At 39.2% G+C, this 13,773-nt stretch overlaps 1 protein-coding gene across 16 annotated transcripts in view; it reads left to right on the top strand.

The window, feature by feature from the left end:
- The window catches only part of LOC135495809 (FH1/FH2 domain-containing protein 3-like), a 59,002-nt gene that overhangs the window by 16,779 nt on the left and 28,450 nt on the right, over positions 1–13,773 (top strand). For 13 of the 16 annotated variants that reach the window (XM_064784759.1, XM_064784760.1, XM_064784752.1 and 10 more), the window contains 5 exons: positions 2,073–2,131; positions 5,291–5,358; positions 6,514–6,619; positions 11,956–12,050; positions 12,761–12,805. In XM_064784759.1, the coding sequence (XP_064640829.1) occupies positions 2,073–2,131; positions 5,291–5,358; positions 6,514–6,619; positions 11,956–12,050; positions 12,761–12,805 (373 nt within the window). The remainder of the gene's footprint in view (positions 1–2,072; positions 2,132–5,290; positions 5,359–6,513; positions 6,620–11,955; positions 12,051–12,760; positions 12,806–13,773) is intronic. The other 3 variants (XM_064784767.1, XM_064784754.1, XM_064784751.1) reach the window with 1 other exon arrangement.

Raw genomic sequence — 13,773 nt, 5'->3', positions numbered from 1 at the left:
ATTCTAGACCTTCCTGTTTGTAGAAGTTGAACGTACATGAACAATTCAGTCATCCAATGTATTATAAAGGACTGTCAAGAACATCATAAAAAAATCTTGCCCAATATACCCTAATCTGCCTTGTCAACAAAAGCTGCCAAACATGATCCCCTTGGAACAATATGGCAGACAATAATGACCGGCATGTAATAGCGCACTGAAAGACAACTAGGCCCTCGTTATCCAATTGAACCAATTTCATGAATTTGTTATTTTGGGTAAATGATGCTGTTAGTTCGTCAGATTCCGGGATTTTTCGCCTGCAATTGCGCACCAGTTTCACATTTGTTTTTTTTCCGAGTACTCCATTCAATTCACTGTACTGTTTATGATTTCTCAAACAAAATATTTCGCCAAATAATTTTGAGTAGATTGATCTTACTCAATAATATTCATGATATATGTGTGTGGGCTTTATGACTTGTCTAAATATAGATTGAGGCCTATAATATATGTACAGTTGTTCATGTATATGAGTGGACTATTTTTTTAAGTCAACATGGTCCATGTCTATGTACACAATAAAAACCTTTCATTTGGGTTTGAGAAGTCTGACTAATGTCATGTATAGCACCTTTCATGTCTCTGTGACGTTTGTGTGTTGTGGGGATGTGACATATCGACTTGGGCATTGTATACAGTGTCCAATAGCTAAAAACACAGACTTTTCTGTATTTAGAAAAAATATTTGCATAGCGGGCATGTGGAATATGCATCATGAGTTTACCAATGAATTTATTCAGCATTTAAGCGATTAGTGCATATCAATATTGAGCCTATGATATTTGAAAACTATAAATGAACAAATGAGTGCTACCCTCGATAATTTGGCATTCTGCTCATTCAATACTTGTTCCACATACATAACAACAACATACATTATTATCGCACACCAGGTGCCAAATGAGAGCACATCAAGCGATGGTTTAAAGTGGAATTCCAATGATTTTCTCTCAACTCACTGCCTACAATCTATCGAGCAATATAAATAAGCTATTATAATTAGTGTAAGTTGGGCTGCTAACCCTTTCATTCTGTAACCAAATTGTCTGATAAAATATTATAGCTTGAAGGATTTCAGGAATGATTTGGACGATTTGCACTTTGCAAATTGCAAGTCGTCGCAATGCAATTGCAAGTACATGTAGATTGAATTAATGTGGTCTGGCTTTATCTTTTGGCGTTTAAAATTGGATCACCCAACGTAACTGCCCCAAGCAGATTCCTTTGTTACTTGAACAAAAAAGAGCATCTCATTATCTTAGGTGTCAGCCAAATAAATTTAGTGCCGCGATATCTGCTGGAATTTTGAGTTACTTTGATGAAAATGACCAGCAGCATTCCTTTCCTTGTTCAAGCTTTAAAAAGCTGAAGGTGGGAGTTTGCTCTGGTACATGTAGGAACATTCTTCTGTACACTGCAATGTGCATGTAATCTGAATTTGAACTTGCTGATAGTGATATTACTTACTAGTATGGGTCTGGCCTTGGAAGTAGAGAATTATCTATGTGTATGCTTGGTCCTATGAGCACAGTCATTTGTCATCTATCCAGGATCCATACAAATTTCTTTGTTTACTTGCTGTCAGACAGCTAGACAGCTATATATAGGAGTCAGACAGATGGTTTTTCTTCTAAAATGAATATTTTAACCTTACATGCTATTATTCATGTCATACTCGTATTCCTTGCAGACTGGTGACTTATTCAATAACAATCGGTGATAAAGAATGCACCCTTTCTAGGTACAACTTTTAAAAAATCGTTATAAATCAGCAATATTTGGTGAAGGGTCTATGATTTCAAAATATAATTTTGTTGCTTTTGGGGGTAAATTTTGCCGTCATTATTTATTTGTATTGCCAGTTTACATTTTTCCTGATGTCTCATAATATTTTTGTGTAATTCTCCAATTTTACTATTTTTGCATTTTAGCTATTCGATTTTAGCTTGCAAATGCATACTCTTTCAACCTTGTAGCTAATTCATGTAGAAAATGAGTCTTCAAAATTCTCCTTTTTTTCCTTTTTTCAGACGAAAGAACACGATTATCTTGAGAACTCAACTATCAGTCCGTGTCCATGCCTGCATTGGTAAGTCTTGTTGTCTTACAGTGAAGAAGATTAACACCCAGTTATCTTGCAACTCGTACTGCCTCAAAAAAAATTTCAAGCAATTTGATTGTGGTACCCCAATTCAGAGTTCAGTTTTTTTAAAAGGTGTGTGACCACAGCAGTACAACCACAAGGAAAGGCCAAACAACAGTTTAACACAGAGTAACTAATGCAATTCCACTTTCCCAGACCATGGTATACTTTCTATGTTGGTTGTAATCTAACTGCATGTCTACAATTTCTACTTAAGACTAAATTACTATTGTATCACTTCCGCCAAATTGAGTCACTTCATGAACTAGTAACTCCATGGAATGTCATAAAAACCAAAATTAATAGATTACAACACATTTTAAATCTGCATATCGTGACTGCAAGTGTAATCTCTAGGGCTGAATATTTGGTGGCCGATGCTTTTCTGCTTGTAACCCTCAATGCTTATATTGGTTACTGTGTAATGTGAAATTGCTCATGTTCAGGCTTGTCACGTGACATTACGTGTGCGTGCTCATCACCTGAGTGTGAACAACATTGATCATGTTACAACATAACCAAGACCAAGTCTGACCAAACGAATTATTCCCAACTTTTAAACACTGTCGTGTCAGCTGGTCTGCCGGTGGTGGTTGGGTTGTAATATACCCCTAGTTTGCTCGGACTTCAAATTGTGACCTCTCTACTTGATGAACTGCTGTCCATTAGGAGAAATAATAGTGATTGTCCACATTTAGAGTCAGACAGGCAAGTCAGTTTGAAGTTACTGGTTTGGGTCATTGTACAAACTAGTTCTACTTACACATTGTCGTCAGCTTGTTTTGACATTTAGCTGGCGTTGTTGTCATTCCAAACCCGCTGATCGTTTGTTGAACAATCTTGTTCAAGAACGCATGTTCACCACTTAGAAAGTTGTCTCCTGTGTAAACAAGAACGTCATGATTGTGAGAAGTCACAAGACCTCTTTCACGAGACTGTAAACAGTGGACAGAAATCTGTGGTCCTTCTACACAGCTTGTCAGTATAGGCGAGAAAAAAGGCAACTTTTTGAAAACATGACCTTTAAGCTACACACCTTTTCTGGTATCAAGAAAGCCCCTTAGGACAGTGTATGACTTTCTGGCCTCTGATCCCCAAGTGTGCCTATGAACCATGATTTACCGGCACCCAAACAAAAGACTGCTCGAGGCAAATAAAACTTAGTGTGATTAGGTTAAACTTCAATTTATATTCATGATATCATGAACCGCAGGATGTGATGCAGATCACCAAGATCAGCCATACACAATTTGGCTTGTTTCACAAGTTGCCAATATGCTGTACAGCTCCACACTTTCAAATTTGCAATTCAGCATGAACACCAACCAACTCCAAGTTACAAAGTATTGTACCGCCGTTAAAATTGCATTGATTCAATATTGTATGGTGTCAGTGGCATAATTAGTGTTCACTGACTACAGCAATGTATAAATCATCAGTGTCAACATCGTTAGAAAAGTTAGCCAGCTGCTTTGTCCTACTAATGGTATATTGTTTCAAGGCCTCTTGTCAAAGTGATTCAATTGGAAACAATTGATTCCGTCTTCCTTCATCGACATTGACTGTCCAGCTTTGCAGGCAGAGAGGTGGTTTTAAGATAACAGACTTGTTGTGAAAATGTCCCAGAAAAACCACAGGTGTATTCCAAGAAGTGCTTGAAGTGATTTAAAGTTGATGACCTTTCAGGATGATAATTCAAGAGAACTAATTTAAACTGTATCCTATAGTCTCATTATTCGTGTCACACATTACCATGTAAAACCTTGACCAAAATTCCGGCACGATCAATCGTTTTTCATTCGTATTCATACTAAGGGCCCTCAGGTTTTCCTGTTTTGAGGTGTTCTGTGGTTCATGCAAACAAGTACAAAATGTAGGCTATTGTCAACTCTCAGAAGTTTTGCATTAGTGGATACCTTTGAATTCCATTCCAGTATCATTTTCTACCATTATTCGACTTCCAATTCGGCCAATATGCAGATTAATTTAAACGAAACAGGATTTATGAATCATTTGTTTGGTTGTGAGATTTTGATGTTGGTTGGCAACATTAGTCTGAAACATTCCCATCTTTGATAAGACACGAAATGAAACTTAGCACTATTTTTGAGACTCTGGATGTACAACAGGCAATGAAACCGAACCAAGGTATTTACTTCTTTGCGACTTTCCCTGTCATAAATCACCATAAACTTCTTCAGCTTTTACTTTTTGGCAAACACTTGAGTACATTATAAGACTGCTGTTTTGTCTTTTACGTCCATCTGTAGGTTCCATAGGTTGCCGTCGCAAATATTCTGACTGGTGCATTTGCTCTTGGACAGCAGTAGTGTGTAGTGTTTCCTGCACTCCAGCACAATTCTGACTTCAGTTTCGAATATCACCCACTAAACCTTACTCATGACCTTCACTTTTAGGTCAGGTCCCCCAAGGTGGATTAGTGAGGGCATTATAATATGATGAGTCAACTTAAAGAACAGTATTCGCACTGGCATGTACTGTACATGTAGGCATTTTTAGGAAGAATTCTTTGAGCTCAGCTGTGCCTTTGCTTCCTATAATGTTCCGAGAGTGCATTTCTCAGCCAAATTGTGCTCAAATGTTGATGGTTGATGTTCTGCAGATTAGATATATTCATCAGGATTAACGTGGATTAGTGTTTTGGAAGTCGCAGAAACATGAAATGTAAGAGTCAAACTGAGGGAAAATCACCTTCAGATGAAAATGCTCTGCATACATTTTGCAGAAGTGTCCCTACAGCTACTTTATCAATCGGATTATCAATCAATAACAAATATTGATTGAGTTTTATAGCTAATCTATCAATCGTGATTCATCTGTGTTTCCGTCTGGATGAGGATTATCAGAAGTACTTGTGCCTCAGTGCAGTACACCACAATTTTATCTTCCTTGGTATAAGCGTAGAACTGAACATTTCTGCCGCCTGTGGCTGATGTAAATGTATGACAGTATGATAAAATATGAAAAAATATCAAAACCTACAGATAAGGAGACTTCTTGCAGGTTCCAAGCTTGCTGGTTTGAATGTTTTAACTCTCTCCTGACCACTTTTAACTCAATACGTACATTTTTGTATCTTTTCAGAAAAGCTGCTCAACTCCAGCGGTCGCGAATTACGACGATCGCTCTTCTCCTTGAAACAGATCTTCCAGGTTAGTGAGCGCCACTAGATGGAGCTGCATCAAATTGGCTGTCCATGTGACTTCAAACCACTTGTTAAAAGAGAAAGTGTTGAGCTACCCCAGAGCGTCAAATCAGCCAAAGTTGTACTCCACGATATAGACTGCTTCATGCTACAGACATGCAAAAGTCAATTCTTCAAAGCTCCCTTGAGACGGCAAAGACAAAGACCGTATTCCAAAGTTCCTGTGATTGCTACTCGAACAGAAAAGACCCTTCTCAAGACCCAAAACAGGTCCTTCTCAGGACCAAAACAGGTCCTTTTCAGGGCCAAAACAGGTCCTTCTCAGGGCCAAAACAGGTCCTTCTCAGGGCCAAAACAGGCCCTTCTCAGGGCCACCCAAAATATTTGAAAAGAGATCAATCACAATCATGATAATGCTTGTTACGGACCATTGGTCACAGATGTAGTACTAATGTCGATAAATATACCCTTTCTACTCAAAGCGCCCTCTTTGAGTCATCGAGGAATCAAAATCAGCCCCTTCTCTCCATTAGGCAACTATTTTCGAACAAGTTCAACTTTCCCACATTGAATCGCGGCTCCTTCTTCGGGTCGCTCTTGATATATTGATCAAGATTTCCCTGTGGCTTATTCTAGAGATATGTGTTAATTGGAATTGCCCAGTTTTCACTTTTGTATTAACAAGCTTTACACTAGACTTCTTGATTTCCTTGTGTCATCTCAAGAGATCTTCTGACACTATTGTTAACGAAGGGTTGATAAGTCCTCTGATATAATGGTTCAATTGGTTGGGTCATCGAATCATGATAATAAATGTAAGAGATAGTATTTAAAGTCAAGGATGCTGTTGGGAAGTGCTGGTTGTTTACGTGGGCAGAGTGCAGGAAGTGTTTAATAAGTTGGCAGCAAGGCGCTGACCCATTGCGTCATGGACCCGACCACTATTACCGCTAGCCCAAATAAGCCAGCAGACCAAAAATCTCATTTCTGACCATGAAAATGAGCAAATATTGAAAAGAAAGCTAGGTACCCCAGTTTGTTAAAACATGCCCCCCACTTCAGCTATCCCAGATATAACCCTGCAAGAGGCCCCTCAGCTCCCTCTGTGCTCTCCCCCAAGTCTGTTGGTGACATTTGGATTGTGATGCTTTTTCTACTTCAGGATGACAAGGACCTCGTACACGAGTTTGTCAGCAATGACGGCCTCCACTGTCTCATCAAGGTGGGATCTGAAGCGGATCAGAACCATCAAAATTATATACTAAGAGGTGAGTATCCCGACCTGGAGTATGTGCCACTTAACTGATCCATGCTCCTCAAGGAATGGAGATGACTGGCGATGGGAGTGAGGATGCCATGGTGAATCGGAAGATAATTGAGTGAACCCAATATTCCAAGAAGGCTAGCCCAGGTCGGCCTATAGCATTGACCATGTTAAGTTTCTGCCCTGGTGGATTAAGACCAATAAACCACACTGCTCATAGCTATATCAACTCAGGAGCACATCTTAGAGTGACTTGTTTGGTCACTTGCCATGAACCAATTTGTAAATCAAGGTCTGTTTATATATTTTATTAGGCCCTATGAGGTTGTGTGTACTCCTGGAGTTGATAAATGCCTAAGGCTAAATAGACCGTGCATGACATTCGACACTATACACAGACGTAGACAGTATACCAGGATGAGGAAAGAAAGTCTGGGACAAATAAAAAATTTGCCGAGAATTCTCAAAGGATTAAGGAGCCTCATGAGTGAAGAATGATCCTGGTGCCATGTCATCACTTGGCAGATTGCCATTGGGCTATAGCCTATAGCCACCCATGCACTTGCAAAGATATTTACTCTGAGCTTCCCCTCAAAGTTATTCAACTTGCAAACAAGTGCTCAAAGGTTGAATTCTGGCCAGGTTCGAGCTGACACCACAAGTGCATTAATTATTTAATGGCTACATTGATTTTGATGTGCATGCCCTTGATAATCTAATGGTTGACCTTATTGGTGACAATAACTGCACATCATGAGGTTTTTATTTGCCGTTAACCCTAATTGACCCCCAATCATCAACTTTGAGAAATTAGCATAAAGCTATGATAAGATTAATTGGAGATCAATTTTGTTGCATATCATTGGTATTTGTAACTCTTATTATGGTTTTTATTGCTGCTAAACGCTGAACATGCTAAAACAAGATATGGAACATTATATTTTCACCAAGATTTCGAAGTGACCACAAACTTAAACTAAAGATCAATTTGAAAGGAAAGTGAACCTGATGTCTGCTCGAAGGTGTCATTGCCATTGTATGATATTCCTGACCATGTGGTGCAGCCTTGGAAACTGATATGGCCTCAGAATGCAAGGAGCATGTGAGAATGACAGCCAGGTGTTTGGGACATATATCTGACCAAGACCATCCATCTCCCTGATTGATTTGTCATCACCGTAGATCAATATTTACTTTATGTCTCATAGGTTTGTGGTATGTTCAATATCATGAATAATATTTGGTGTGACTAAACATTGACGACCCCTGGGGTGTCCCGCACTACACCTGTGTGGTGGGTTTATATGGACGAGACAAATATAGATGGATGAATCCAATCGACCACAGTCCTGTCAAACCAAATGTCCATTAACCCTTTAGAGCCCTATTGTGTCAAGTTTCTGGAACTTATTCAATGATTTCTAGTCAACCTTACCACGAAACAATCCCACAATGTCCAGGTGAAACAAGTCAACTGCTCAAGGAATAAGACGGAAGTCGTAAACGATTTCTAGTTGACCTAAGTACGAGACAAGAATGTCAAGGTGAACTATGTCAAACCGCTTAGGGCATTGGAAATCCAGCCATATAAGATCTCCGAATCTGGTGCTCATCGTATCCCAAGATGGCAGCACTTGTTACAAGGTATTCTCAACCCAAACAGCAGGTGACGTATCGAAATATAATTGTATTTTCTAGATATCATATCAAAAGGGCCCTTCATAATTCAAACTCAAGTGCAATTATAACCCATATGTACACCGTGCACATGTCTTCTCATGATGTACACAGCGTCCAAAATATGTTGATGGGCTGTGTGTCTACAGATCAGTATCATAATGCCCTAGTACTTTAACTGACAAATATTTCAGGGTCCAGAGATTTTCAGTTTAAGGAATTCTTTCTTAAGATGGAATATAAAACTTCAATTATCTCAAGAAGTAGCTGACTTTCTTTCGAGATGTGGATGTACCTATGAAATCTTGCAGTTTTTAAGACCACAGGACTGCAACAAGGAATATGCTCCAATAGTAGAAGAAGTTCTTTGGTAGTGTTCTGTGGTTCTGACTGAGGTGTTTTAAAATGAAGTGAAGTCATCCCTTACTGTACTTTTATAAGGAGTTCAATGAAGTTTAAGAGCTACTGTGTGTGTTGATTTCATGAAAATGAGGAATAAGTCTAAAATTGTAATACAGGTGACATGGTTATTGGGACGAGGCTGTTATTTTGACTCATTTCTTGAGGTTATGTGAGGTACTTGCCTCACAAGGATTCCACCTGTCAAACTGGAGTGGTTGCAGTTCGGGACGCTACCAGCTCTCTGGTGTAAGATAGTTTACAAATTACAACTTAGTTTTACTTCAGCAGCTTGTTGACCATTATGTCCACTGGAAACTACCAACACAGTGCCTGTGAAATTCATATGACGGGGCAATCACCCTTATAATGCCTATAAACTTCACAGGACCAGGCAACTTCCAGTTCAGTTGGTTGTTTTTTTTCACATTTTGCTTGATGACCTGCAAGTAATCAAATGACAGTTAGGTACGAGCAAGCACCATCATTTCATCAGACCATACTCAGAAAACAATCACTGCTCCTGCTCAGGAGAAAATTAAGCGAAATTGCTGACCGACTGAAATGGTAATGATTACCACAAAAAAATCCATTCAGAAGGAGCCAAATATAGTAATAATGGCCCATTTTCTCTTAATTGTCATGCAGTGTTACAGACTTGATGGAGGCCTTATATAAGTCAATGCCCTTCAGAAATGATTATTCGCTATAAAAACAATAGGGGATGTATGAATGATGATGGCCCATTATTAATCTGTTCTTTTTGACATTGCTGAGTTGTGCTGACATCTATGTGTGGGAGTTATAATCAAAATATCACCACTCTCACCAGATTTGCCTTTCAAAACCAAAATCTCAAAAAAAAATTTCATAAAAAATAAATGAGTAACATTAGAACTATTTTGATATATTTTTCTTCTAAACTGGTGCTTTGTAGAAATATTTCTAATTTTATTGAGTAAGATACAGATGCAAACGTGATATGCATTTTGCAGATTTTCTCCCAAGTTCTGAATGAATGTTAGTGGAATTAGGTTGCAAGTTCTACAGATGTATGTATAATGATAATTAAGTTACGTATAGTATATAGTGTTTTTGGACGGACCTTCAGCATTTGAGGGACCTTAATTAATTAGCAAAGATTATCGAGGTGTCAAGGGGGTTGAGGTTGGTCTTGAGCTATCCTGGATTCCTGCACAATCTTTATGATACGTCAGTTGGGACACAGTCATTGCCCTAGTAGATTGTATGCAAATATGTGGCGAAGTTCAACCACTTTCAATGCTTTCAGTAATTTCATCTGCTTCGATCTAGCCCCATCTATTGCGATCTTTGCGGATTGCAAAAATCATGTCATACAAAAACTATTAAGATTACAGGAAAAAGCACCATGATTGCCCACAAAGATTAACCCATTATATAGCCTCAATCTGCTACGCTGAACATCGAGCCTTGCATCGAGCCCATGTGCTACCTCGAAAGAACCAGGAATTCCAGCCCAAACGCATCGAAGCTTAAGCCACAATGAAAAACAGGAAAACCCCTCAGTGTAAAAATAGTTTGACACCACAATGCTAGCCAAACAATCGGGCCATTGTTTCGTCAACCAATCATTTTCGCAATAGGCACCTCACACTTTTTTCGTCCCTTTTGGGGACGAAGTATTGGTCTAGCCCACAAAGATCTGCTCTATTCAACATTGCAGCATTGTGCTGACACCTATGTATGGGAGTTATAATCGAAATATGACCACTCTCACCAGATTTGCCTTTCAAAACCAAAATCTCAAAATTCTTTTTCATAAAAATTAAATAAAGAACATTAGAATTATTTTGATATAATTTTCTTCTAAACTGGTGCTTTGAAGAAATATTTCTAACTTTATTGAGTAAGATACAGATGCAAACGTGATAGGGGTTTTGCAGATACTCTCCCAAGTTCTGAATGAATGTTAGTGGGTTTAGGTTGTAAGTTCTTGTCAGCTCTGAACGACGAACGACGACTATATAAGTCATTGTATAGTATATAGTGTTTTTGGAGGGACCTTCAATATTTGAGGGACCTTAATTGATTAGCAAAGATTATCGAGGTGTCAAGGGGGTTGAGGTTGGTCTTGAGCTATCCTGGATTCCTGCACAATCTTTATGATACGTCAGTTTGGACACAGTCATTGCCCTAGTAGATTGTATGCAAATATGTGGCGAAGTTCAACCACTTTCAATGCTTTCAGTAATTTCATCTGCATTCTGATCTAGCCCCATCTATTGCGATCTTTGCGGATTGCAAAAATCATGTCATACAAAAACTATTAAGATTACAGGAAAAAGCACCATGATCGCCCACAAAGATTAACCCATTATATAGGGTCGATCCGCTATGCTGTACATCGACGATGAAAAACAGGAAAACCCCTCAGTGTAAAAATAGTTTGACACCACAATGCTAGCCAACCATTGTTTCGTCAACCAATCATTTTCGCAATAGGCACCTCCACCTTGAGGCACCTCACACTTCTTTCGTCCCTTTTGGGGATGAAGTATTGGTGTTGCCGGCTGGATCTGCTCTATTCAACATTGCGGCATTGTGCTGACATCTATGTGTGGGAGTTATAATCGAAATATGACAACTCTCACCAGATTTGCCTTTCAAAACCAAAATCTCAAAATTCTTTTTCATAAAAATTAAATAAAGAACATTAGAATTATTTTGATATATTTTTCTTCTAAACTGGTGCTTTGAAGAAATATTTCTAACTTTATTGAGTAAGATACAGATGCAAACGTGATAGGGGTTTTGCAGATACTCTCCCAAGTTCTGAATGAATGTTAGTGGGTTTAGGTTGTAAGTTCTTGTTGGCTCTGAACGACGAACGACGACTATATAAGTCATTGTATAGTGTTTAGTGTTTTTGGAGGGACCTTCAATATTTGAGGGACCTAATGTAATTAGCGAAGAATATCAACGTGGGATGGCTGGACTTGAGCTATCCAGCATAAGGTTCGAAATTCCTTAGTTGGGACACAGTCATTACCATAGTTGATTTCATGTCAACATGTGGCAGAATTCCACCAATTGTGCCCCAGGGGTCCAGGTGTTTCGCGTCCATTCCCCCAAATAAGCATACAGTTTGAAAGAAGAATCACATGTAAGGGGGTGCCATCCCTTTAATCCACGCCCCCTTGATACAGCCTGTTGACTGATCAGAAAGAAAATGCGAAAATATTATGTAATCTATGTATCTGTTTTTCTTATTTTCCATTGCAGCTCTTGGCCAGGTGATGCTGTACGTGGATGGCATGAATGGAGTCATCACACATAATGAGATCGTTCAGTGGCTGTACTCCCTTGTGGCTTCCAAGGTGCGTATCCCAACTCAGGCAATATCATATATTTGGTGGTTTCTAAGGCACACTAACTCTCGAGGAACCAGCAAAGCGATTGAGTCGATTGAGCGATTCCAAGGTGCGTATCCCAACTCAGGCAATATCATATATTTGGTGGTTTCTAAGGCACACTAACTCTCGAGGAACCAGCAAAGCGATTGAGTCAAAGATGCAGCAAGCTTTGTGCTCCAAGCCTCACCCAACTGATTTAGTTTGCGGGTTCCTCAGTGAATGATTTTGAAACGAAAGTGAAGTGAAGAACTGACAATTGTCAACTAATTTCTTATGTCCCTTCCTCACCCTGGAAATCAGTTCCCCACCTTGTCGAGAATCAGGCAGGTCTTCCATCTTGCTGAGCTGCCCTGTCCTGGGAAAGAAGCAAACCTTTCAATTATATTGGAGTTGTTGGGTAAGGGTGAGATTAGGGTTGATTTTGTTAGTGTTGATAGCAAACAAGTGTAAGTTGGAAGACCTGCCTTGAATATAAGATTCTCAGTCCGTTGGGGAACTGATTCTCCAGGTAGTCCCTCCTCACAGTGTGTTCTTCCTTTCTCCAAGCACTGCTTAAACTTTTTTATTATTTAGCCATGTTTGAAAATGTCTGAGATGTTACCAGCACCATAGCAATATACCCGGAGGTGTGGTTGTATTTATTCTTATCCCCCTAATCATTCTGTCTTTGTCAGAATCAAATACCCAGTATGTTTCTCACCGAGTATATGTTAAGGGAGGTAAGATATAGTATGCCGGGGTATAAACAGAGAGGCAAGTCAGAGTTGAAATGGCTGGGCTCTTATATTGGATAGGACTGGGTACACAAGCAAAGGTTTCTGTCTTGGAATCACTGATGGGCCCAGGGAAGAATCCATGATGATTGGTCTCCCTCGTAGATTCTGTGATCAAAACTTTTGCTTGTATCCGTCGAGGATCAGGGTCGCATGGGGCCTTGGGAATGGGTGACGTCCGACTTTTTTTGTGATTTGTTTCTGTGGCTATAGTCAATGTTCTGTACAGAAAATAAGATGTTGAAGGTGGTTGTATTTGAAATTACTACCATAGACCAAGTAGTACTGAATGAAATGTCCAAAGAAGCTGGCACCAAAATCAGTGTCCTTATAGAGAGAGTATCTTGATGCAGGTGTGTCTGCAGCTCACCAAAAAAGTCCCTCTTTATGATATTTGAGCATTTACTTCATCCTGCCCAGACATTTGGATACAGGTAGCTGGTTAGTTCTCTTAATGTCCTGTAGATGTCCTCCCATTCTCTGTTGTTAATTTCATCAATGTGTTTGTGTCTTTTGCTCCAGGAATCTGCTGTAAGTCTATCGAATGATACGAATGGTTATGCCACCTTCTGGAATGATTAGAACTAGAATGATTCGTATCTTGAAATGTCTTGCAAATTAAAATTTCACAAACCTTTCCTTTTGGAATAAGTTATAGGACTATTTTGGTGATGATTTAAAACTCTCCTCATCTTGGACTCATGAATAAATGTATGCATCTTCACTAAAATAGGTATCAAGATTACCCTTCCCTTGTATAATCAGTATCAGTGCATGTATTTCATAACATTGTATTTGCATGGTGTTTTAGGAGTCAAAAACAGTTAGCATGGGGGATACATTTTTGTTGAGCTGAGGCGGATGTGTAATATGAATGATTTGTATGGGGACACAATCCTCTCCTGTTATGTAAA

The sequence above is a fragment of the Lineus longissimus genome, chromosome 11 (genome assembly GCF_910592395.1).
Source record: "Lineus longissimus chromosome 11, tnLinLong1.2, whole genome shotgun sequence".
NCBI classification, from domain to species: Eukaryota; Metazoa; Nemertea; class Pilidiophora; order Heteronemertea; family Lineidae; genus Lineus; species Lineus longissimus.
Note: the sequence above shows the minus strand (reverse complement) of the source record. Positions and strands in the feature narration are given on the sequence as shown.